The sequence below is a fragment of the Pteropus medius genome, unplaced genomic scaffold (assembly GCF_902729225.1).
Source record: "Pteropus medius unplaced genomic scaffold, Ma_sr-lr_union100, whole genome shotgun sequence".
NCBI classification, from domain to species: Eukaryota; Metazoa; Chordata; class Mammalia; order Chiroptera; family Pteropodidae; genus Pteropus; species Pteropus medius.
The window spans coordinates 7,313,350-7,338,594 of NW_024340701.1; the positions used below are offsets into that span (position 1 = coordinate 7,313,350).

Here is a 25,245-nt window from a genome sequence, read left to right on the forward strand (position 1 = left end):
GATTCCAAAAGCTTTTTTTGGTTTCTTTTTCTTCAGCTCAAGTTTTTATCTTTCTCCAAAAGAGAAAGGAGTAGCTTTGGAGCTCCGTTTCGCGCTACATCGGGGGCGGAAGAGAAACCAACAAAGTTCTGATGCCGGCGGCCCTAGGCGCCGGGCCGTGGGCCTGTGGGCCTGTGGGCGGTCCTTCCGTGGGCGGGGCCTGCGGGCCGGAAGTTCCTTTGCGGGCGGATGCGAACTGGGCAGGAGATCCTGCCCCTTTGTCCCGGGCGTTGAGGGCGGAGGCTTGTCTCTGTGCACCAAAACTCTGCATCCTTCGCGTTCTGCTGCCACAGTTGGGACGATGGTGGCCTGTCTGCTGCTGCGCGCCTGGTCCCGGGGCCCTGCCGTTGGCCCAGGAGCCCCGTGTCGGCTCCTCAGCGCCAGCTCCGGGCCGGGCCAGTACCTGCATCGCAGCGTCGTGCCCACTATGCACTTTCAGGACAGCCTGCCCAGGTGAGCCCGGCCTCCCAGTCCCCGCCGCCCACCGCCAGCCCAGAATCGGCCCCAGCCTCACTCCAGCCACTCTCGACTCTTTTACTGAACCCGGTTCTGCCTCCATACCTGGTACGATGCCGTAATCCCCCAATCTGGAAATCCTGTGACTGGCATAGGAACCTCAGAACAACCCATTGCTCTTTCACATTCTCCAACTCTCCAGTGGCTCAGCTTCCAGCCAGATACCCTAAATGTCCCTCACATTTTTCCCTGAAAAATATCCAACCTGCCCATCTTCAACACCACTCCAACCCCTCCAACTAGGTGTCCCCTGAAGTACTTTAATGACTGCCTCACATTCCTGCCTAGAGTACGGACAGGCGAATTCCTGATACATAATAGTTATCCTTCCTCAGCTTCTCCCAACACTCCACCTTCTTCACTTCCGTTACTCAAAACCGTCAGCCCACTCCCCATGCCAACATTACTCTGCTTTCAGCACCCCCATCGATCTCCCAAGCACACTTAAGTGTTCACCTTACCGTCCCCAAAGTCCTCTAAGTCCAGTCTTTACCTGGAAACCTTTCACCCCTACCAAACCTTCAACACTCCCCCTAATATATCTTCCTTAACCCACATTACCCGCTGCAACTTCACCCCACCCTCACTGACTTCTAGACACACCCTCAATACCCCTCACAAACTATTACTCAAATTTGCCCAGAGCCCACCCGAATTCTATCTATTCCTTCTCACCATAGACCATCCCCCAACCTTCTAAAACACTTCACCTAGAATCTACTTACCCCTATTAAAAGTCTCAATAAATCTTCACCCCTTCACCCACTGTTTTCTTTAATTTGGTTTCCAGCTTTCCTAGCCTTTGAATTCCCAGCCTTCATCTGAGCTGCCACATCTCCTTCTTCAATGGTAGAAATTTTCCTAAATTCCTTTACCTTCTAAAACCAGACTTTACCTTCTCTGCTCACCAGTTAGTTTCTGGTGCCACATTCCAAATTCGTGTCAAAGATTCTTCTAACTTCCTTTCTTTCCAAACTGCCATCGGAGATCTCCCAGTCTAGGGGCTGGAGGCCAGTACTCCCCACCCCATGAATAGAACAAAGATTGTATCACAGGCATTAACCCAATTACTAGGTTGCTGTTTTTCTTCACATCCAGGAACTCTTTAACCCATTGTCATCACTGCCCACCCCCTCCCTCTCAGCAAGGTCATCAAAGGAGATACATAAGAAATTACAGCGTACAGACATCAAAAACAAATTAAAATGAGATCATCTAACCCCAATCCCATTGTTTAAATTTGGTGGGAGGAAGAAAAAGAGACTTTGTGCCCGTGAGATCAGCCTGGACACATCTCCTCCTTGACAGCCTATGTGTCCGCTAAGCCAGTATATGGGGGAAAGGTGAGGAATGACAGAACCTGTCTTTGCCAAGCCCAGCTGGCAAGATGGCTTTTGGCTTTCAGGCAGGCCTAGGCTCCACCCAGGTTTAAGATCAGAGGGATTGTCTCCATTTTATAATTGGGAATCTGGGAAGAATATTCAAGATCATTTCCTTTCAACCAACAGCACAAAAATCTGTAGGAATTTGAAGCCACAAAAAATAGCCTTGAGTCATTGCCCATGTATAACCTTAAACAAGGACTCCCACTTCCACCCCCTGACCCCCCAGGCCTCCATTATCTCAACTGTAAAGTGAAGGTTAGATAAAATGAGATTCCCTTTATCTCTATGAAATTCTAGACTGGTAAAGTGTGTTATCTTTGACATTCATTTCGATGTCACACTTGGTGAAAAACCCCAAATCTGATAGAACTTAATTTCAGAGTCTGGGTCTTATACTCTATAATTTCAGGCAATTCGGTTAAATTTTTTCAGCCATAGTTCTTACCTGTAAGGTAGGAATGGAACATAAACTTCATTGAGCTATTGTGAGGGTAGAGTGAGATAAGATGCCAAAAACAGGGAACTACCTTAATTAGTTAACAAGGGGAAGGGCTAAGTTCCTTTGTATTAGGTGGTCCAACTGGATCCCTCCCTATTCCGGTTTCTAGCATATCACTGCTGCCTATTGACAGGGTGACCTCGGACTCAACTTTTTTCTGGAAACCCTTGCACTATCATTTGCTTGTTTTTAGATATTATGTTTTTTCTTTGTTCTTTTTTATTGTGGTCAGATATACATAACATAAAATGTACTGTTTTAATCATTTTTAGGTGTACAGTTCCTTTAGGTGCTATTTTTAAGGGCTATATTTATATACAATGAACATAACCTCAGAATATAACACTGAAAATCCTGAGGAGACAAAGGGTAGATCAACCTGACCTACTTATTCATATTATTAATTTGATAAACATTTATTGATATGAATTTGGAGACCAGTCAGTCATGGCGAGGAGTTTACCATATAGCAGGTCAGGGGGAATTTGACAGATAAACAGAAAGTTCAGATATAATGTGATAAGTGGAAAGCAGCATTTCATGGTGGTTAATATCATGAGACAGGAGTTGGACAGATCTGATTTTCAGTCCAGCTCCACTTCTTACTAGCTGTGTGGCTGTGAGGAAGTCATCTAACCTAAAAATTGGGATTGGTAATATTACCTTTGTCTCAGGATTATTAGAATTAAATACCCTAAATTATTAGAATTAAAACACTTAATACAAAGTCTAGCACACAGTAAGTACTCAGTAGATAATTCTTCCTGCAAGAGCACAGCTAAAAAGCCTTTCGTATTTTTACACAGTATAGTTAACATTGGGATAAATTCATCCTGGATGTGAAGACAATCCATGCCTTTGGGGCCCAGAACATTACTGTTTTTACCTATTATTCTTCACACCTTGGTAACTCTGACCTCACCTGCCTCCCATTTGAATACTAGAGAACCTGCCCATTATATCTTGAACATCAGTTATCATATAAAGTGATTAGGGATTAAAAGAAAAACAAAGAGCACTGACATTTACTGTGGATCAACTATATGTCTAAAATGGTGCCTGATATATATTTTTAAAGACAAAATGGGTTCTCCCTTTCCCCACTGCCAAACATACACACACCCTAGCTCAATTCTAACAACTTAGGGCCCAAATGGCGATTTTTGGGCTGGGCCCACCATAAACTCCCTAAAATTTTTGAATATGCCATGTGTGTTCAGGGTTTTGTTCCTGGGCTCTATTCTTCCCTCATTCTTCTGAATTAGTAATCTTCAACTCTGTCACCTCCTCTGTGAAGCTTCCTTTACTCACCCAGGCCCTGTCACGCCCACCTCCACACTCACACAACACATTTTCTTCTATTAGATCCTGTACATGCAACAAATGTTTGTTTAAAGCAGTTATAGTACTTGCAAATATCTGCTGTGTACTTACTATGTGCCAGATTTTGTAGTAAGTGCTTTATATTGGTATTTAATTCTAACAATCCCTAGAGAAAGGTAATATTCCCATTTTTAGGTTAGATGACTTGCTCACAGACATGCAGCTAGTAACTCACCTGTACTCAGTAGCAGTCACTCCCCAGCCCCGCTCTCACCCCTGGTAACCACTCACCTACCTTCTGAAGGTGACTTATTTAAAATTTGAACTCAGGTTTGCCTGGCTTAAAAGCTTATGCTTTTCCAGCATACCACACTGTCCCGAAAGAAGAATAAATCTACAGTTGGCAGGATCATACTCCCTTATGTATTCAATTTTCTCCCTCACTACCTGCTTGGAAGAGCCTGTGTAAGTGTCTAGGTTGGCATTAGGACAGCAAAGGCACTTACTTACAGAATATACAGTCAGAAGTGGCCAGAGGACCTAGTCTTGAGAAAACCTGCACTTTTAGGGCAAGAGGATCTAATAAGGGAAAAGAGACTCAGAAGATGATGTCAAAACCAACAGGGTGAGAAGAGAGAATTTCTAACTCCATCTTCTTCATCCTTTTAAGTGTTTCACAGCCTGAAGTCTGATGGAGGAAAGAGACATAAATATATAAGTACCACTAAATGTGATAAAGAAGAATGCAGGGTCCTGAGATGAGTAGGGGGAAGGGGTTAAAGTAAGGAGTAATCATCTAATTCATTTGACATATATTTATTAACTACCTATTTTGGTGCTGGCCTGTGTGCCAGTGGAGATCAGAAAAGAGGTTTCAGAGGAAGAATTCTAATGAACATTGAGCTCCTCTCTCTGTAAATCAGCATAATCATGAGAGCTAACTCTGTGCATTTCTTCCCAGCTCTGCATTCAGTGACATCATGTCAGTAGCTTGAAATTGGCCTGATGGGAGATTTACAGAAATTGATAAATGGTACAAATCAGGGCTCCATCCCCTACCCACTGGAGAGCTGGTTCACTAACCCACCACCTCTTGGAATGAGTATCAGATGAGGATGGGAGAAGGTGGTATAATTGACTTTGAGAGGAAAGAAACTTGTTTAATGTTGATGGCAGGCGATGGGGTAGGGAGGGTGCTGTTCCTTCCTAGAAATTGGGGAATGGCTTTCTTTGGAGATAAATTTGAAAGCAAGCGTATTTTCAGAATACAGTTGTCCCTTGGTATCCTCAGGGGATTGGTTTTAGGACCCCTTACAGATAGCAAAATCCATGGATGCTCAAGTCTCTTACATGAAATGGCATAGTATTTGCATATAACCTGCACATATCCTCACGTATACTTTAAAATCGTCTCTAGATTACTTATAATACCAATATAAATGTTATAATACAATGTAAAGTAGTTTTACTGTATTGTTTAGGGAATAATGACAAGAAAAAAAGTCCATATGTGTTCAGTACAGACACAGTCATCTTGGACCTCACTACATGGTACATGTCAGCAACAACGTTACTTATTTTCCCGTCAGAATATTTTCGCTCTGTGGTTGGTTGAATCCACAGATGCAGAACCTGCGGATATGGAGGGCTGACTATAGTCATATTTTAAGAGAGGTGAGGAGGTAGGTGAAATACTGGAGGAAAAGTTATAGAATATAGGATAGTTTATTCAGAACAGAATGGAGGTTCTAAAAGGTATAGTAGAAATGGCTAGTGAAGAGTAGTAGCTATGTGAGACCACACTGAATGTTGCTGAGCAGATGAAAGGAAATAGTAGGCTTTGTGCCTAAGGTGGAAGGTATCAAAATAGGAGGGAAGCAGGAAACCAGAAGAAGAATGGAAAGGAGAAAGAATGAGCTATCTATAGATATAGAGAGGGACTGGATGTCTATAAATATACATTCAATGTGTGCTATATGTTTAATGCTTACTGTATGTCAGATAACCTTCCTAAGTTATATATATAAATTTATATATGCAAATACATTTCATTTAATCCTCATAATAACCCAGGGAGCTATTATTTAACGAATGGAGAAAAAGGGGCCAGAGAGGTAAGAAATTTGCCCAAGATTACATGGATAGTGAGTGATAGGCTGCAAACCCAGATCTGTGAGAGTTCAAAGGCTGTGAACTTAAACCTTTCCGTATACTAGATGTGTTAATAATAAACTTGTGCTAGGTGAAGTTCATACTTGACAGGATTTCATATCTCTCTGTGAGACAATTCTCTCTAACTTCATAGACTAGAAATAAAATCTGAGAAACATCAAGCAATTTGCCACCTATAACCATATAACTAGAAATTAAGCAGCAGAGCCTAGGTCTGATTCTAAATCTCATTCTCTTTCTACTGTGTCAGTAGTTCTTAAACTTTTAAATTTCATAGATCAGTAAAATTATGGGGAAAATATTGTTATAACATTTCTTAAAAGAAAGGACCTTTAATGACCCTCATCACTATCCAAAAAAAAAAAAGGCAATTCTCAGAATTAAGGACAGACTTCTAAATTAATCAAATTTAGCTTTATGTGAAAGCTCACTGTCCTGTTCTCCTGTTTTTTTTTTTTTTTTTTTATTTCATCAGGAACAGTAACTTTATAACCATGGCCATTGTCTGCCAAGTGTTATATTAGATAATTCAGTGATATGTACTGTATTGCTATTTGGCATTTACAGTGAAGGCATTTTATATTAGGCAAAGATATAGACCTGGTAAGTGTGGCATATTTCTTGTTATCTTTAATATTTTTTTAAATAGAAAACAGGTGTTTTTGTGTCCATGATAAAAATTTTTATACAGAATATATGCTGCTTCAGTATAATTCTATTGAGAAAATTCAGTTTGTATTGTATTAATAACTAAAATATAAATCATCACTCTGAAAACTAACTTTTTACCTCACTGAGTTCAGGCTAGAGTTAACAACTTAAGAAGCTTTTTAATAAGCATTGTTTTTATAAAACTGCCATGCCTCTAATTTAGAATTTTGTTTAAAAGAGGTAAATTTTCATTAATGTCCCTACTGTGTCAAAACAAAGTCTTGAGAAAAATGGTGGATAACTTTGTCATTATGGGATAGTTGAGGTAGCATTTGGGATTTTCTGTTTCTATCCATGAATGTAAGGGGATCTCTAGTGTTAAAAGTGTTGTGAATAGTTACGCAGTGCAGCCTAAGTTCATAATGGTTATAAATAACTCAGATTTATTTTTTACATCATGTTTGGATAAACACACTTTGAAAATAAACATTAGAACCACAGTATGCCTTATAGTAAGGTTTTAAACTACATTTTATTGATAATTTTCCTTTTTTTGTAAATGGTTACTATTTTTAGATATTTTGAATGTATCAGTGTTAATTTTGAGTTGGTAGAGGTAATTTAAATTCTGTTTAAATTTTGGTACTAGGGAATATATCTTTTGATAAAATTATTGACATGCAAAAGAAAGTACACCTCACCATACTGTCCATGCATTTTCATTTCACTGTGGACCAGTAACTTCAGCATCATAGCCATCATTGGGAATCTACTGGTAGAGAATGATGAGTAAGTAAGCACATAGGAAGATCTGGTTCTTCCTTATAGGACTCTCGATGGCTGGGCATGGCTTGATGGTCGACTTCATATTTGGGTGGCCCTTCGACAGACCTGTGTTTCACTTTTGTATGAATCTCTGTTGTAAATGCACAAGAAGATTAAAAAATAGGACTTTTAAAAAAAATTTAGGGGGAGAAAAATGCAGTTGTTCAAACTAAGGGTAGAGTTCAAATCAGTGCCAATACAGGGTTAGCACAGGTATTATAATTGTGACCAGGAAACAGGAAGGCTTTGGGCAGCTTCCACTTTCCCATCTTGAATCTATTAGTATATTTACTAAATAGCTTATGAACTTCATCATTAATACATTAAAAAGTTATTGTGTTACTTAAATAGTTACCATTGATACATACATTAGTAAATCCATCAATTCTGATTTGTCACTTGCTTCCCATTGTTGGTTTTTTGGGAAGAACATTATCCAGTAATCCTTTTATTAGTTTGGGTTGTGAAGCTAATTAACCTGTTCCACATATTGTCACTCTTACATTGACCTTGCTTTGTCCTCAGGCTGCCTATTCCCAAACTTGAAGATACCATTAGGAGATACCTCAGTGCTCAGAAACCTCTCCTAGATGATGGACAGTTCAGGTAAATGCTGAGAACCTTGAATGGCCATGGTTGGGTTGTTTAAAAGAGGCTGACAAGTAGTGGTAGACCGAGCTTCAGGAAGTATCTGTGATTTGATTGGATCTCCAGGAACCTGGGACTTAGTTTCTACATTTGCAAATTCAGGAAATAGATTTTCACTCAAGAAGGGCTGAGCAAGTCTTTCTAACTAGACTCAGTAGGTGATGGTTTATAAGCCAGAATGCCAAATTTATACCATATCTTGGCAGGCTTACCTAGGAGGCTAGCTGCTACTAGTCATTTGCAGAAGGCGTGTGCTCTTGGTAGCGAGGTCCGTTGAGAAGAGCATATGGAAGACCAGAAGTGTGATTGGTGAGCATATGTACTGGATTGGATAGTGTACCCCCCAAATTTGTGCTCTTTTTCAGAACCTCAGTATGTGACGTTATTTAGAAATAAGGTTGTTACAGATGTAATTAGTTAAAATGAGGTCATACCGTTGTAGGATGGGTCTTAATCCAATGTGACTTGTGTCCTTATAAGAAGAGGAGACACAGAGACAGCCATGTGATGATGGAGGCAGAGATTGGAGTGCATCAACAAGCCAAAGAATGCCGAAGATAGCTGGTGACACCAGAAGCTAAGAGAAAGGCATTGAATAGATTCTTCCTTAGAGTCTTCAGAGAGAATATGGTTCTGTCAGCTCCTTGATTTTGTACATCTAGTCTCTAGAACTGTGAGAAAATAAATTTGTTTTAAGCCATCTAGTTTGTAGTACTTTGTTTTGGCAGTCCTAGGATACTAATACAACATGGAATTGGAAAATATTACTGGATATTGTCAAAAAGTGGATTGCATTATATTCTAGAGTACAGTACTCTTTCTCCATAATGAGATTTTTTTTGCTCAGATAACTGGCGTTGTCATTAGAATCACAGAGTTCTTCACTGGACAGTGATGGAAAAACAGATGAACTGTTCATAATGTAGTCCTCTGCTTGTAAATATTCCTTATTAGCCACTCGAAGCATCTCTTGATCTGGTAATAATTTAATAGCTGTAAGTCATTAAGTATTATGTTTCAAACTATTCTAAATCCTTACTTTATGAATGTTTTTTAATCTTGTGAAGTGGTATATTACCTCTGTTTTACACATAAGGAAACTGAAACTCAGATCGTGACTTGTCCAAGGTCACACAGTTTGAAGGTGACAGAGCTAGAATTCAAACTTAGCTCTTTTTGACTCCAGTGATTATGTCCTTTTCTTCATGCCAACCTGCCTCTTAAATTACAGATTATTTTATGAGATGTTGATTGATCTTCCCAGTTTAATCATTTTAAGAAGAAATCCTAGATTTACCCATTTTAAATTGATTCCTATTCTTCTGATGAGAAGTACTTTCTGATCTCAGACCAGATTCTATACTATTAGGGACTCAAAACTCTGTGTATGAGTTTTTGGCCATGAATCTAAAAATCATGTATTTTCTGCCATGATTTGATTCTGTTTTTTCTTGAACATTTCAGAAAAACAGAACAGTTTTGCAAGAGTTTTGAAAATGGGATTGGAAAAGAACTGCACGAGCAACTGGTTGCTCAAGACAAGCAGAATAAACATACAAGCTACATTTCAGGTGGGTAGGCTGGGCTGTGAAAGTAATTTTTCCCAGAGCCCACCATAATGCAAAGTAAGGCATCTTTTGGTCTCAAAAATATTTTTTTGCTGGGATAAACATTGAAGTAATGTCTTATCCTCTCTTCCTGAGGTAATGTTAAGGCTGAGTAAGTTCCTTCTCCACTAAGGTATTGTCTGGAGTCCATGTTCAAGAGCCATGGCTTGCTTTCTCTGTAGGTAGGATCAAGACAGAACCTAAATTGGTTCTGTCTGAAAAGGATGCAGGTTTAAGTCCCATGCCCTGTGTGTATCATTCTAGATCCTTTATGCTCTGGCCTAACTGCCCTCTCCAGCCTTATCTTTTACCATTCTCCCTGACATACTTCATGCTTCAACAAAACTGGACAACTCATTGTTCCCTCAACCCATTATTTTTTCATTCTTCTGTGTTTTTATCCATGTTTCTACTATTTTTACCTGGAAAATTCTTCCTTTAAGACACAGGTAGGGTGATTGCCAAAAGCAGGGGGTGGGGTTGTGGAATGGGTGAAGGGGGTCAAAAGGTACAGACTTTCAGTTATGAAATAAATAAGTCATGGGGATGTAATGTACAATGTGATGACTATAGTTAATAATACTGTATTGTATGTTTGAAAGTTGCTAAGTGTATAGATCTTAAAAATTCTCACCATAAGAAAAATAAATTTTGTAACTATATGTTGATGGATGTTAACTAGATTTGTTGTGGTGATCATTTCACAATATATACAAATATGGAATCATTATATTGTACACCTGAAATAAGTATAACGTTTTATGCCAATTATATACTTAAAAAAAAAAAAAAAGACCTGTAGATGTATTTTCTATGAAACCTTTCGGTCCTTCTCCTTCTCCATTTAAATTTGGTTTGCTTCCACCTCTGTACCCACAGCACTTTAGTTTATATTTTTTATAAGGTTATACATGCACATAGTTTAAAGAATCAAATAGTTCTATCAGGCTTATTCGGAAAAACACAGCAATTTCCTGACTCTCCCCTAATGTCCCACCTCTCACTTTCAGCTGCTATCTAATTCTTTTGATATATATCCTTATTTTCTAAATTATATACTTCTATTATGCATTTTAACTCTTTTAGTTTTAGTCATTGTCTGGTGACATCTCACTATGGAAGATTAGAATTTAGCAGTCTCTTACATCACCACATATATGCACGGATGTGCACTTTTCCTGTCCCCTCATTTTCACAGTATAATTATTTGTAAGTTTGATTAGCTTAAGATTTAGTGTTTACGCTGTTATGATCATGTAAATGCTATTGTCATCTGAGTTATGTAGCACATTGGAATTGTTTTTCCCTTCCTGTACAAACTTTGTTTTCTCTGAAGTTAATGATTATCTTATACTTCTTTATGTTTAGCTTTCTATGTCCTTTAATAGTTTATCTGGGAATTTTTTTTAAGTTCTTACCTTTTTTCATAGTCTGTCTCCAAGTTGCTTTTTTACTGAGTTGCCCTCTTGCTTCAGATGCTTCATAATCCTTCTCTGTTGTCTGGGATATGAATGAGATACTAAAAAGCTGTTGGAAGCTCTGTAGATGAAGATGGGGCTTGTCAGTCACAGCTTCACTGTAATGTGATCTGGCTAAACCATTTCCTTAGGTGCCCTAATGTTAGTGGCTGTGGGTTAGACTTTCAAGAAAGGCTTTTCCAGTAAACTGACAAAAGGTATTTTCCTGGTAGCTAGTGTTGTAGGAGTGGGATAAGGAAAGAAGGCTTGAGATCTCAACTATAATTTATGTCCCCCAGTTTTACTTTCTCCAGAGAATAAAACTTAAGTCTTCTACTGGAATGGGGAGGATATCTGGGGGGTAGGAGTGAGGGTCTAATTAGATAGTCTTTCAACCAGATGTATCTAGGCTGCCAATTCCTGAGCAGTTTGGGGGTTCTGCTGTATAAATCTGCTGCCAGCATTGGGCTGGCTTTCTTGAGTCTGCTTTAGTCATTACCAGTTGCCTAAATGTTTTCAACTTCTAACATTCACTCTTTTCTCCTCTCTCATTCTCTTTGCCTTATTGGTTTATGTCTCTTTAAAATTCTTTTACTGAAGGGATCAGAGGCATAAATTCATGTCTTTTTTTAAAATCAAATGTATTTTAACCCCCTCATCCCCCAGTATTTTTTTCTTAGCATTTTAATGTGTTGCATTAATGTTTTAATTCTGTTTGTCTCCTTCACCAGAGTTCTTCCAAATCACAGTCCATGTCCTGTTCTTCTTTGTATCCTCTGGACCAGGGTCTGGCACCGCATTGATTCTCAAGGAATGAAATGGAATGGATGGACCAACAAATTAATAATAGATAAATATGTATCCATTAATCCTTTCTCCAGTGCTTTTCAAAATCTGAAAATTATTTCTTCTAATAGAAGATGGTCCTTATTCGTAGAGTTCATCCATGCTTACTAATCCTAGCAGGAACTTCCCTTGAAGACACATTGTCTGATAAAATATAAAATACTGCTTCTGGATTTTTTTTACAAACAAAACATCCACAGAAGTGCAGAGGGCTTATCTGAGTGGTCTGCATACACTGATAGTTATTTCTAATTGCTTTTCAAGCATTTCCTAAAAGAGTGCACAAATGTACATAACACACAGAATGATGGTGAAGACTGTCCCTCATATTAGAGAGATAGTCAAGTGTGAATGTTGTCCCTGAAGGGAGATGATGCAAGAGAAACCTAAGGAGATGGGATGGGAATTAACAACTATTCTGTTTCAGCACTAATACAAGTGGGGTATTATATTTTATTCCTTTAAGAGTCAAGAAATGAAACAGAATGAGGAAGAAAAGGCAATTAATAAACATTAAGGAAATGCAAATCAAAACCACAATGATGGTTATCCACCAGAATGGCTCCAGTCAGAAAGACAGATCATAACAATGACAAGTGTTGCTGAGGATGTGGTGAACTTAGAACCCTCATATACTGCTGGTAATGGTGCAGCTACCTTGGAAGATACCCTAGCAATTCCTCAAAAGGTTAAACATAGACTTACCACTTAAGCTAGCAATTCCACTTCTAATTATATCCCTAAAGAACTGAGAACATACACAAAACTTGTGCATACCAGCATTATTCATAATAACCAAAAAGTGGAAACCGCCCAAAATGTCCATCAGCTGATGAATGGATAAACAAAAGGTGGTATATCCATAAAAGGGAACATTTTTCAGCAATATAAAGAAATGAAGAACTGATACATACTACAACCCGGATGAACTACAAAAACATTATTGTAAGTGATAGAAGTCAGTTGCAAAAGACCATATATTGTATGATCTTATTTATATAACATGAATTTTTGCAGACCAAAAAATCAAGAAATTCCACCCTCTGGAGGGTGATGTCATTTCTTCTGCCTATACTTGATTTTTTTTTTTTTTTTTTTGGTCTCAAATTTTATTTTGGGGGACTGTATTAACTTTTTATGTTCTTTTTTTTATTTTTATATTTTAGGCCCCTGGTTTGATATGTACTTAACTGCTCGAGACTCCATTGTCCTGAACTTTAATCCATTTATGGCATTCAACCCCGACCCAAAGTCTGAGTATAATGACCAGCTCACCCGGGCGACCAACATGACTGTTTCTGCCATCCGGTTTCTGAGGACACTCCGGGCTGGCCTTTTGGAGCCAGAAGTGTTTCACTTGAACCCTGCCAAAAGTGACACTGATACCTTCAAAAAACTCATACGCTTTGTGCCTTCCTCTCTGTCTTGGTATGGTGCCTACTTGGTCAATGCATATCCCTTGGATATGTCCCAGTATTTTCGCCTATTCAATTCAACTCGTTTACCCAGACCCGGTCGGGATGAACTCTTCACTGACGATAAGGCCAGACACCTCTTGGTCCTAAGAAAAGGACATTTCTATGTCTTTGATGTTCTGGATGAAGATGGGAACATCGTGAATGCCTCTGAAATCCAGGCTCATCTGAAGTACATCCTCTCAGACAATAGCCCTGCCCCAGAGTTTCCGCTGGCATATCTGGGCAGTGAGAACCGAGATGTCTGGGCAGAGCTCAGGCAGAAACTCGTGAGTGATGGTAATGAAGAGAACCTGAGGAAGGTGGACTCTGCTGTGTTCTGTCTCTGCCTAGATGACTTCCCCATTAAGGACCTTGTCCATTTGTCCCACAATATGCTGCATGGTGATGGCACAAACCGCTGGTTTGATAAATCTTTTAACCTCATTATAGCCAAGGATGGCACTGCCGCTGTTCACTTTGAGCATGCTTGGGGCGATGGTGTTGCAGTGCTCAGGTTTTTCAATGAAGTGTTTAAAGACAGCACTCAGGCCCCTGCCATCACTCCACAGAGCCAGCCTGTCAGAGCTGACTCTTCTGTTGCTGTGCAGAAACTCAGCTTCAAGCTGAATGATGCCTTAAAGGCTGGCATCAGTGCTGCTAAGGAAAAGTTTGATGCCACCACGAAAACCCTTACCATTGACTTAATCAGGTTTCAGAGAGGAGGCAAAGAATTCTTGAAGAAGCAGAAGCTGAGCCCTGACTCAGTGGCCCAGCTGGCCTTTCAAATGGCTTTTCTGCGGCAGTATGGGCAGACAGTGGCCACCTACGAGTCCTGTAGCACTGCAGCATTCAAGCACGGCCGCACTGAGACCATCCGCCCTGCCTCCATTTTCACAAAGAGGTGCTCCGAGGCCTTTGTCAGGGAGCCGTCCAAGCACAGTGCCAAAGAGCTTCAGCAGATGATGGCTGAGTGTTCCAAATACCATGGCCAGCTGACCAAAGAAGCAGCAATGGGTGAGATGGGGGTGGGGAGCATGCCTTTGAGTCACATTGCCCTCAGCACAAGGGTAAGCCTCAGTAATATTCTACCATGCATCTGATTTCCACCCCTTCACTAGTTTTAATCCCTCTGCCAACTTCCTTATTTTTTTTCTACCTAATAGTCTGAATGGCCAGACATGCCACTAGGGATCAGAATGTTCTTACCTCCTGAACAGGGATGGAGAAATGCATCTAACTTCATCCTCATTTAAGGTCACTTTTCAGTTGTGACACATGAGTGTTTGGGTCATCAGACTCAGTTTTGACAATTTAGGCTTTCTAAGCCCATAGCACTTCTTTCTTCATGTCCAGTACAGTGTGTTGGCTCCCTGTAAATAGGCCAGCTGAGAAGCTCTTTCCAAATCTAAGTGTCATCCTTCTTTGCTTTTTTGTGGTAAAATTCAAGACCTGGAAAGAACCTGGAGGATCACATAGTCCAATCCTTTCATGTAGCCAAAAGTCCTGGAACTGAAAGAGACTTCCAGGACATTTTGGTCTCATCCTTCCCCATTTTATAGGTAGGCAACTGAAGCCACGGGCCCAGAGTTACATAGCAAAGTAGCAGTAAAGCTGAGATAGAACCCTTTCTATTTTGTTCCACTGACTCAATATTGTCTTTTACGCTTGACCTGGACTTTAGATGTTATCTTAGTTTCTGCAGTCATCTCTTCACATACTTTTCTGATTTATTAACGTGATTTAGTTTCAGACTTTTTAAAATCATGCTTTCACTTTAGGCTCATTTTTAGTTCAGCCATTGACAACTTTTTCTTAAGGAACTATTCTAGAATGAACTCCTGAGGTTAGTGAGATGAGGTGCGCATGCAGAGGTAGAGCTTTCTTCCATGCTCAAGGATGCTGTGATGGGGACTAATACATGGCGGGTGGGGGGAGGGTTACTAAGGTCCCTTTCAGTTCCGAGATTCTGAGACTCTGGCTTTTCGTTTTGTCTCTGACAGGCCAGGGCTTTGACCGTCACTTATTTGCTCTGCGGTACCTGGCAGCAGCCAAAGGGATTGTCCTACCTGAACTGTACCTGGACCCTGCATATGGGCAGATAAACCACAACATCCTGTCCACGAGCACACTGAACAGCCCAGCAGTGAACATCGGCGGCTTTGCCCCTGTGGTCCCTGATGGCTTCGGCATTGGGTATGCTGTTCACGATAACTGGATAGGCTGCAACATCTCCTCCTACCCAGGCCGCAATGCCCGGGAGTTTCTTCAATGTGTGGAGAAGGCCTTAGAAGACATGTTTGATGCCATAGAAGGCAAACCCATCAAAATTTAGCCTCTGTGCAGGGTAAAAGCCTCCGTTGCTTCATTGATATGAAAATTGAGGCTTATGTAGCCAATAGGTGCTATTCTGTAACTAATGAAACTAATCAGCCAGTGTCATAAAGCTTGAACTTTAAAATCATGGTTTTTAAAGCTAAACATGTAATTTACAAGTGGGACTAGATCACAGTGAAAGGTATATGTGAGATTTCATTTTTAAGACATTTGATTAGGAGGTAGGATTTGAAAAAATAACTCAGGTGTATTTATTGTTGAAGCAGAAATTGTTGCTTGGAGATAGATGGTTCCTCTGAGTTTATTTTTTAACCTAATTTCCTAATCCCCACAAAGAAATTTCCAGCAGTAAGTCCAATAAGTTCAGGTAACAGTCAGTTCCTATGGGCTCCCTAACTTTTCTGGTGATGGTGAGAAACACTTTCATCCTTCCTATAAACTTGGCTTTCTCTCCTGGGACATCCTCTCTTTGAAAATCCTCTTTATTTTTCTAAGAAATGAACTGCTGATGTCTGATTCTAATAATCCTGCTGCAATAAAAGTTATTCCTGTGAATTTAGGGAATGCCATTTTACTATTCTTCAAGCCAAATAAGATTTATAATTGGTGTGTATTTAACCAGTTGAAGCTTATGTGCTAATTATGGCCTAATGTAGCCGTGATCACATTTTGCATTTGAAACATCTCCTATAAGTGACATGAATAGAATTTTTTGTTTACTGTTAGAACACTGCTGTAATGTGAAAGGGTATTCTGTTGTTTTTTGAAAAGGAAAGGCTTTTAATTTTACCTGCATTTACCCAGTGGCTTGCCCAGTGAGTTCCCGGACAACTGGGATTTGAATTTTGGTATGAGCCAGCTGTCAAGCATTTCCAATGCATTTTCTCACTTAATCCTCATACAGTTCATATAAATATGCCTGCATATCTTCTTAGCTGACTCCACCCATCCTTCACTCAGTAATTATTTAATGAATATCCAACAGGTACCAGGTCCTCTGTGTTCTATGGTTTGATCAAAGAGATATTTGATGGCTGCCAGTGTACGTAAAAACATAATGTTGCTGTCACTCATGAACCATGTTCAGGAATAGTTGAACTCCCAAGTTCATCGTGTCTTCACTTTATGACCAAAGGCAAGTTGTTTTGCTTCTCTGGTCTGTGAGTTCTTCTTTGTATAATGAGGATAATTCCTAGAACATGGTGATGTAATGAAGATTAGCTGTAATGATATAGGTAGAGCATGCTCACCCACGCTCATCTTCTACTATCCCCAGTTCTAGTAGCTCTAACTTCTACTACTTCTTGAACAGGAGACTGTTGTCCTGGAGGGTGGGGCAGGGAAATTTCCTGGTGATGAGGAGTATATTTTTGTTGCTATTTTAAATGGCACTGTCTTGAATTATATTTTGCGTGTTGCCAGTATACTGAAATGTATTTGTTAATCTCAAATTGAGCATTTGTTAATGCTTTTAGATTTTCCAAGTAGAAAAACATAATCTGAAAAGTGAGTTTTTTCCTTTTCAGTCTGTTCACATTATCTTATACTGGTCAGCCCTTGAGCACATTGAATATCAGTGATGGACCTCATTTCGCCTTCATCTTGAATGGAATACTTCAAACGCCTCATGTAGATATCCTTTATGAGGTGAAGGTAGTTCCTTTCTAGTCCTAGTTTTTTTTTGCTAAGTTTCTGTGGTTGTTTTGCTGTTAAATGGGTATTGAATTTTACTGAATACATTTTCTGCATCTATTAACATAATCTACTTTTCCTTTAATGTTAATGATTGTTTGGGTTCCTCTGCCTCCTGAAAGGTGAGAATTTAAAATATAAACAAAACCTTGAGATCTTTTTAATGTTTGTCTTTGAGCTTCAAACACACTGGCTAGTATAGAATAAAAACCAGAAAAGCTGCTTACCCAGTGCTTCCATTTACTTGCTTTCAGGCTGGGCAGTGGACTGGACCCATTGGGATAGGGGGCTGAGGGACCTGCTGGCTAAGGGAGGGAGGGGTAAAGAAGCCCTGTTTTGTCAGGTACAGAGAAGAGCAGGCCCAGGGGCCAGGAACACAGGGGACCTAGAAGAAAAACAATATAGCTGCCAGACTGGAGAGAGGGGACAAGGTAGGTACGTCTTCACCATCTCTGGACATGGCCACCTTTACCTGAAATCAGAGGATCTCCTCCTTAGTGCCCCACGACTATACCCTTTCCCAGTGGGCCATTCAGAAAATGAGGATGTTTTTACTTCCAATGAATTCCAGGCTCCAGCAGAGAACATTGGAGAAATAAGGTCTCTCACAACAGGTTTTCCAAATGGATTCAGTGTGAAGGCATGAGCATGCCCTTGTGACCTAACCATACACCAAACAACTCAGTTCACTGTGTAGGGGATCTTCAGACCCAGGAAACCAGGCCCATGACTGTTGTCTTCACATCTCCACAGAGCTGTCTGGGAGCAAAAGATGAAGTGTGACCACAAAAGGGACAAACCAGGACCAGCAGAAGCCACATGTAGCATGGAGGCTGACTGAGCATAAGAACTTTCATACTAACCTTCCTGATGGGAGGAGACTATCCCCATCACAGCAAGTGAGCAAAGACCTAATGACCACTTGGCCAGAATTTTATAGAGCAGATTCATGGTAGGACTAGATTGCTGACCTCTACAGTTCCTTCTGGCCCCGGAATATAAAGTGACACCAGCTAACAGATGACTGTGTTCACTTGAAAGCCAAGCTGATCAATGCAGTGTTTTGGCTCAGGACTACTGGGCTCATGGCATCATTCCAGAGGCTCAGCTGCACTTCATATCATTGGCTTTGACACCAGAGCTAGAGAGCCTTTAGAAGCTGTGTGTTCCTGCATATTTTGCAAATTGGATCAGATATAAGACTACATACTGTGGGAAGCTGTCAGGAAGCAGTAAGACCTCCAACATGAATTCTTATTTGTGGAGAGAGTGGCTGTACCTTCATGCACGAGTACAGCACAAACAGGCTTTATTGGTGGGGCTTGGGAAGCTGTAACAGAGATCAGCATGCAGACTGTGAGGGCTTAGACAGCTGCTAGGGAACAAGGAACAAGGGAATGAGCCTCAGTGGGCTGTTGCTTAGAACGTGTTGTCCCTTCTCAGTTCTTAGAAGTGTGCAGGAAGAGGGTTCAGCACTTTACAAACTGATGGGTGACCTCGTAGATTCCCACCGACTCCTGAGCCTTTTCGTCATAGTCAGTCCAGTCCTGTGGAAAAAAATGGCAGTTAGCCTCATGAGGTAGCCTGGGACAGTGGAGTGGAGAACTGGGACTTAAAAGGCCTAGTTCAGGCTTTTACTCATATTCATGAACATATATGACCCAGAACAGAGACAGACTGCTCAGATCTGAACTCCAGCTCTTCTAGCTTTGTGATTTGGGGCAAGTCGCTTAACCATTCTGATCCTTAGTGCTGTATTTTATATTTTCAAAAAGGGGGGCAACAATAGACTTCATGATGGATGTTCAAAGAATCGAATGAGGTGACATGTAAAAGTACTTAGCATAGTGCCAGACACACATGAGCGCAATAAATTTCAGTTACTATTATTAGGTGTTAATGAAAACTGAATGAAGTTTTTGTCCTTCCTTCGAGGCATGAACACAATACTTCCTTATCTGCAAGGGAGTAACATATCCAGTAATACAGTTGATTCTTGTTATTTGTGATAGGTATTCGTGGTAGGTTCTACAGTCACCACAAACACTGAATTAGTGAATACTGCACCACTGCTTCCAGGGAAAATACAGCGTTAGGTACCTGGGAGCATCAGACCACAACATTTTCTTCGACTGATCAATACATAACCTCGTTTCATGTATGTTTCTGTTTAAAACACCTTTTTAATATATTGTTGACTCATTAAAATTGAACTCACAGCCAACAGCACTATAACCCATGCCCGAACAAAGCTTATCTAACATGCTTTCTCCAGCAGGTACATCCCAACCATCGTGCATGTGGAATACTAGATAGTACTTATATACATGGGGCCATCTTAAACACCAAAATCACCAACAAAAAAGCACAAAGATATAGTCAGCTTTCCATTAATGAGTCTTGTTCACCTTAAAGGTAATTTCTACTAGGTACCCTATAGCACCCTGCAAGGCCCCCCAAGTCCCATCTGTACCTTCTCCTGTAGATTGATGTCACTGAAGAGTGTCCCTGATTCCACACCCTCAGCAGTGAAACCGGCCTACAGGTGACAGGAAGGCAGCAGTTAGTCTGAGGAAAAGGGAGAATGTGAGGGCTGGCCAGGGAACTAGCTTTTCTCACACCTTTAGGAAGGGAGGTCAGAGATGCAGTATGGGCAGTTGTTCTAGAATAACTACTGAGCGGTCCTCGATTAGAACCCTATACCAAAAAAGGCAGGAGTTACGGGGTAAACCCTTCCACTATCCCTGACAATCTCAAAGACTCTGGCCATGTCGCTCCCCTCTTTGGACCTTAGTTTTCTTACTTATGAAACAGGCAAGACCATACTATCTTTTCTGCCTACTTCACAGACTTGTGAGGTGAAAATGCTGCACCAATAAAGTGGGATGAGCATTGGCTCAAGTCAGATAGTTCTCAGTTCAAATTACAGTTCCATTGCTCACTAAACCTGGGCAAGTTACAAAATCTCTGAAGATCTTTCTCATCTGAAAAATAGGATGAATAACTTCACAGTGTCACACTGAGGATTAAATAATGTAACATGTAAAAGTGACCAGTATAGTGCCCGACACATAGTAGGCATTTAATAAACAATAATTATTATTATTCTTAGGAGAATTCATAGGCCATGATCTCTGTAGGAAGCAAAGTTCTCCTGTCACTTTCTACATGTCCTCCCCAAAGATACAGGTTCTCTAGGAAGACAAACATACCTGGGGCTGGAAATCAACTGGTTCAAGGCCCCGGCACTCAAACTCTACTATCGTCTTGAACTTTTCATTGTCTTCAGTCTAGAAAGGAAGTGTATTGAGGACATAAGCACAACTGTGCCTTCAGGATGACCCCATGGCCCCTCCCCTTCCTGCCAAGTAGGTTCTGACCGCCCTGTGAATCCAGAATGGGACTCAGTAGCAACTCTTCCCCTTCTGAAAGAAGCCTGCCTTGGGTACCTGCTTCCCCTGAGACCTTGGACATGTATGCTGCAGAACAAAGAGTGTGGACTCTGGGGTCAGCCTGTCTAGATATGCGGCAGAGCTCTGGCTCTCTTCCCCTTTGGGCCTGAGACTGTCAAATGGAGCTGAGTAAACCACTATTTATTGTGAGAATTTGAAATATGTGTAAGATGCCCAGCAGAGAACTCAACACTCTGCTCAATAAATGGTAGATATTATTATCAACATCAAAAATATGAACAAGAATATTAAGCTACGGAGTCTCTAGATCATCCAAACAGCCCCAGTATACTTAGCTGCAGCCTACAGCTAACCATCTGCCATGCTGTGAAGGTAGGGGGCTGACTTATAGCCTTTGAAATGGGATTTGCTTGCAGAGGGGGCACCTCTGAGGGGTTAATATAACCAGGAAATTCATGTTACCTGACCCATGGGCTCACAGATCCCAAGCATCACACCCACATATTCATTCTCATTCTGTCATTCACTATGAAACCATTTCCTACACACTGACCATGTACCTGGCACTGATGGGGCACTTCTTTGTTGGTTCTGATTTGCTTTTTGTTTGCTAGTCTGTCTTCCACTAGATTATGATTTAATTGAGGGCAAGTTCTCATTTAATTTCTCTCTTTAATTCAGGACGAAGCTGAGAATCTGGCATAAATTAGACATTTTTCAAAAATACCAAATAAGGAATAAATGAATACAAGTTAACTGCCCTTCTTTAAACAAACAGATCCAAAGTACACATATCCTCCTGCATCCTTGAACCTGTTATACAGTAATGTATAACTACCTCGTGACATGGACAATATCAAGATTGGGATGCACCATTCAAAGGACTCTACCACCTTTGGTTTCAGAGAAGGCTCTCTAGTCTCTTTAAGATATAGATAAGGCAAGTGCATCTAGGAATGGAAACTGAGTGGCTGGGCTGGGTCAGAGGTCCCTCAAGCTCCAACAGCCCAGCACTTATTAAAAAAAACAAAAACACTGCAGTAGTCTGTTATGAGTCTTGTCTCTACCAAGCAGTCAGTGTATGGTGAATAAATAACTGCTAGACTGAGTTAGTGAATAAGAACATGAATGAATGTCCTATGGCAGGTTACTCTGGGGCAGATATAACTCTAGAACCCAGACCTCCTGGCTCCCAACTTAGATTTAATCCCACCATGCCTGCCACTATAGCTGGCAACTTACATTGTAAGATTTGATAGTGCTGCTCAAAATCTCTGAAACATAAAACAGAAGACAAAATTGACTTGAGTCCATACCTTGGCCCCACCCCCAGATACCCAGAAGTGGCTCTAGGAAAGAGTCTGCTGCAGAAGCCTGGTTGCCTCAGGCCTGGGTCAACCCACAGGTAACATGAGCTTGCTTTTGGTTTGGTACCAGGAAGCTGGGAGCTAGCCTGGCAGAGCTCAGTATTCATGGCCTGACCTACCAATGGAGTTTTCCCTCGCGCACAGCTTGCACTTCTGGACCATGGAGGCGCTACCACGGCCTCCCTTCAGTGCCACACTGTCCTAGGAAGGAGTAAACAGAACCTCTAGTCACATATCAATTAGATGTAGGGTACGGAAGAGATCCAGTCCCACCACTTACTATTCAACTGAAGAGACCAAGACACAGAGAGGGTGATTGATGTCCTAGGACAAGAATCCTAAGGAGGCTTTTTGAGACTGAGGAAAGGACTTCTCCTTGATTTTGAACTCTGCCTCAAACCTCAAAGCTGCCTGTTGTTCCCAGTGTTGATCACACTGATGCCTGCCCTTTCAAACCACAAAAAGAAAGGTCCAAAGACTGGGGAAATTAGGGTCCCATGTTCCCCAAATCCCTACCCAGAGATGTACATGTGTTCGTGTGTGGGTATGGTGGTGGGAGTAGTAGTTACCATCTGCCGAATGTATTGCCACTTCTCTGAAATCTCGCCACAGCTGCCACATTTCATCTTGGGAGGAAAAGAGTATTAATAAAGTAGTAAACTCAGTTGGGCAGACACTGCAGGAAGGGTAAGGCAGATTCATAACCTACCTTCCTGTCAGCAATTTCACTTCATCTTTACAAGGCCAACCAGGACATAGACTTATCTCCGGGCAAAGAATAGGTCAAACTTTCTGGTGTTGGCGTTCCCACCCTCCTTTAAGAAGTGCCCAGTTTAGCTAGGGATTCAAGGCTCAGGGTACAGAAATGGCCTCAACAGAGCCTCCACCCACTCTGCTGAGTTCCTCTGTGTTCCTACAGGCCCTTGTAGGTCCCTAGTACAAGTATATATCATTATGTTGTTACTCTATTTCTCTCTCCTTCGCTAGACTGTGCTTTTTGAAACCAAAGAAAATCAATTCCTCAAATAAGCCCTGACACTTGGGCTTCAAAATATATGGAAATAAAGGTAGTCAGAAGGCTTCCTTGAAAGAGATAAGGCTTTTGTCGGGTACTGAAGAATGCTGGGATTTAGACTAGGAGGAAAACAGAGCATAAGCTCCGGGATCTGCGAGAGTGAAAGGCCTCAAATTGCTAGGGTAAGAAGGGGATCTCTAGAGATCATGCCACTAGGGTACCAGATTTACCAGTACTGAGTGGGGAAGTAAGGGTGGAACCATACTCAAAATTAAACGACTTCACAATGAAATCTCATCAACAAATAAAACAGAAGGTGAAATTATTCTTACTAATTCACAATATCCCTTAAAGTAGCCTTTCGTTCAGCACTTGTTTACATACCATGAAATAGTTAACGGAGAAAAAAAATGACAAAGGGAATTTCAAGACACTACCAATTAAGGATTAACCAATAAACTTTAAAAATCAAACATAAAATTCTATCAAGAAAAAGAACATTTAATGGTTAAACATTTCCCATCCTACTGGAGATAAGGCTGCAGTTTAATACGAGATCAAGTTGGGGAATGTCTTCCCCGGACCGGGGCCTGGAGGTGCGGCCCAAGCAGCCCGGTCCCTTCCAGGGCGCGCTCCCACCCGGAACTTCGAAGAGCCTACTGCCTCTCGAAGCTCCTCCCTTCTCCACGTCAAGGGCCCCGCCCCTCCAGCCGCACCTTCAGGTACCACCGGAAGTCCTCCCCCACAGGCCGGAGGTTAGTGACGTTCTCCAGCGTGGCTTTGAGCTGCAGCGCGATTTTCTGAGGAGAGGGAGGGCCAGAGCGACCGCATCAACAGCGCCTGCGCAGCCCCACGCCTAGCCCCAGGCCGGCCCCTCCCAGCAGGAGCCCTGTCTTTCGGCTCTTTCTCAGAGTAAGCCCACTCCCCTCATTTTTTCCCGGACCGAGCCTCTGCTTCCCAGATCCTCGCCACCGCCCTGTCCCTGCCCCGGTGGCGATTCGCCGCCGCCTCACCCCCATAGTGGCCTGGCTCTGCACGGCCCTTGCTGCGGTCGCTACTTTCCGGCCAGTCGTAAACGGCGGGCGCCGCCTGCGCACCCTCGGTGAGGGCCTGCTGCTTGCGTTGGGCGGGGCGCTGGGACGGGCGTCTGCGCGCGCTTTTCTGGAGTATGGTTTTTTTTGTTTTTGCGTTAGGTGAACACACGGTGGAAGTAACATGGGTCTGCAGTTAGCCTGCTACGACCCGTAGATGCCTGCCTCCAGCGATCAGTAATTCCAGATCTTTACTGAACTGGGATGTCGTGCCAGCACTAAGCTATTTTGAAGGATACCGCGGCAAATTTCTTAACACTCGCAGATCTCTTCCCTGGCTCTTCAATACTCTGCCTTTCCACTCCCAACCTCGCTACTTAGATAAGGCGGGGCCAGCTTCGCAGATTTGAGGGGTGAGGCCTTTTCCTCTAAACTGCCCTTTCCTCTCGAGCCCCGCTTTCAGAGGGTTGGCCCGTGCGCTCGTCCTCATTGCGGTCCCCAAGACTGGACACTCCCCTTTCGCTGGCTCTTCTCTGGGCTTCCATCTGGTTTATCCTTATACATCTAGGGAACCTTGTTTCACCGGCCCTCTTGTCCAGGGTACATCTGAGACCATACAGGCACTGTGAGCATTACAAGGAAGAGCCCATTCAAGTCTATAGGCTCCTGAGCTCATCACTGTCATTTCTTTAAAATTTGGAGTGACTATTTTTGATATCTACCACCAACTTACCTCATTGCCCCAAGTACCTTTCTATGGAAAAGTGCACTGGAGACAGGAACCCTGACATCTTGGGTCCCAGATCTGCACCTAACCTCATGCCCTGGTCTCTTTGAAGGAGTCAGAGCCGGTGTATTGGGGGCAGGGTGGGGGGGGGGCTGGGGCGCGGCGCGGCACTGACTTAGGAGTCAGAAGACTTTGGACCTTGTTCCAAGTTGGCTTGTCTTGAGGGACGTGAACTTAGATC

At 41.8% G+C, this 25,245-nt stretch overlaps 2 protein-coding genes across 11 annotated transcripts; one reads left to right on the forward strand and one right to left on the reverse strand.

Moving 5' to 3' along the window:
* The first annotated feature begins 213 nt into the window (after window positions 1–213).
* Window positions 214–19,219, forward strand: CPT2 (carnitine palmitoyltransferase 2). Of its 9 annotated transcripts, none has more exons than XM_039886559.1 (6): window positions 214–492; window positions 7,936–8,016; window positions 9,523–9,629; window positions 13,135–14,439; window positions 15,426–15,618; window positions 17,795–19,219. In XM_039886559.1, the coding sequence occupies exons 1-6, from the start codon at window positions 341–343 to the stop codon at window positions 17,838–17,840; spliced, it is 1,884 nt and encodes a 627-aa protein (XP_039742493.1). In that variant the 5' UTR covers window positions 214–340; the 3' UTR covers window positions 17,841–19,219. The 9 variants fall into 9 exon arrangements, with proteins under 9 accessions (XP_039742493.1, XP_039742492.1, XP_039742500.1 ...); XM_039886558.1 differs by lacking the exon at window positions 17,795–19,219 and adding an exon at window positions 16,745–17,677; XM_039886566.1 differs by lacking the exon at window positions 17,795–19,219 and adding an exon at window positions 17,286–17,677.
* On the reverse strand, window positions 18,703–24,399 carry CZIB (CXXC motif containing zinc binding protein). 2 transcript variants are annotated; one of them, XM_039886567.1, is made up of 8 exons: window positions 24,260–24,399; window positions 23,963–24,046; window positions 22,801–22,857; window positions 22,351–22,432; window positions 22,107–22,138; window positions 20,664–20,741; window positions 19,925–19,990; window positions 18,703–18,998 (listed from the first exon to the last, which is right to left on the reverse strand). In XM_039886567.1, exons 1-8 carry the CDS (start codon window positions 24,263–24,265, stop codon window positions 18,921–18,923), a joined length of 483 nt encoding a protein of 160 aa, XP_039742501.1. In that variant the 5' UTR covers window positions 24,266–24,399; the 3' UTR covers window positions 18,703–18,920. The 2 variants fall into 2 exon arrangements, with proteins under 2 accessions (XP_039742501.1, XP_039742502.1); XM_039886568.1 differs by lacking the exon at window positions 23,963–24,046 and having other exon boundaries at window positions 18,706–18,998; window positions 24,260–24,362.
* Window positions 24,400–25,245: the final 846 nt, after the last annotated feature.

What these genes read in the sequence shown, in the direction of transcription:
- CPT2 (XM_039886566.1), top strand. Translation starts at nt 341, where the DNA reads ATGGTGGCCTGTCTGCTGCTGCGCGCCTGGTCCCGGGGCCCTGCCGTT. An exon ending in TTTCAGGACAGCCTGCCCAG is followed by an intron (nt 493 to 7,935) that starts GTGAGCCCGGCC and finishes CTTTGTCCTCAG; the next exon opens with GCTGCCTATTCCCAAACTTG. An exon ending in CCTGATGGCTTCGGCATTGG is followed by an intron (nt 15,619 to 17,285) that starts GTATGCTGTTCA and finishes TTTCCTTTTCAG; the next exon opens with TCTGTTCACATTATCTTATA.
- CZIB (XM_039886567.1), bottom strand. An exon ending in ACTTCCGGTGGTACCTGAAG is followed by an intron (nt 22,858 to 23,962) that starts GTGCGGCTGGAG and finishes TTTCCTCCCAAG; the next exon opens with ATGAAATGTGGCAGCTGTGG. An exon ending in ACATCAATCTACAGGAGAAG is followed by an intron (nt 18,999 to 19,924) that starts GTACAGATGGGA and finishes TTTTTTCCACAG; the next exon opens with GACTGGACTGACTATGACGA.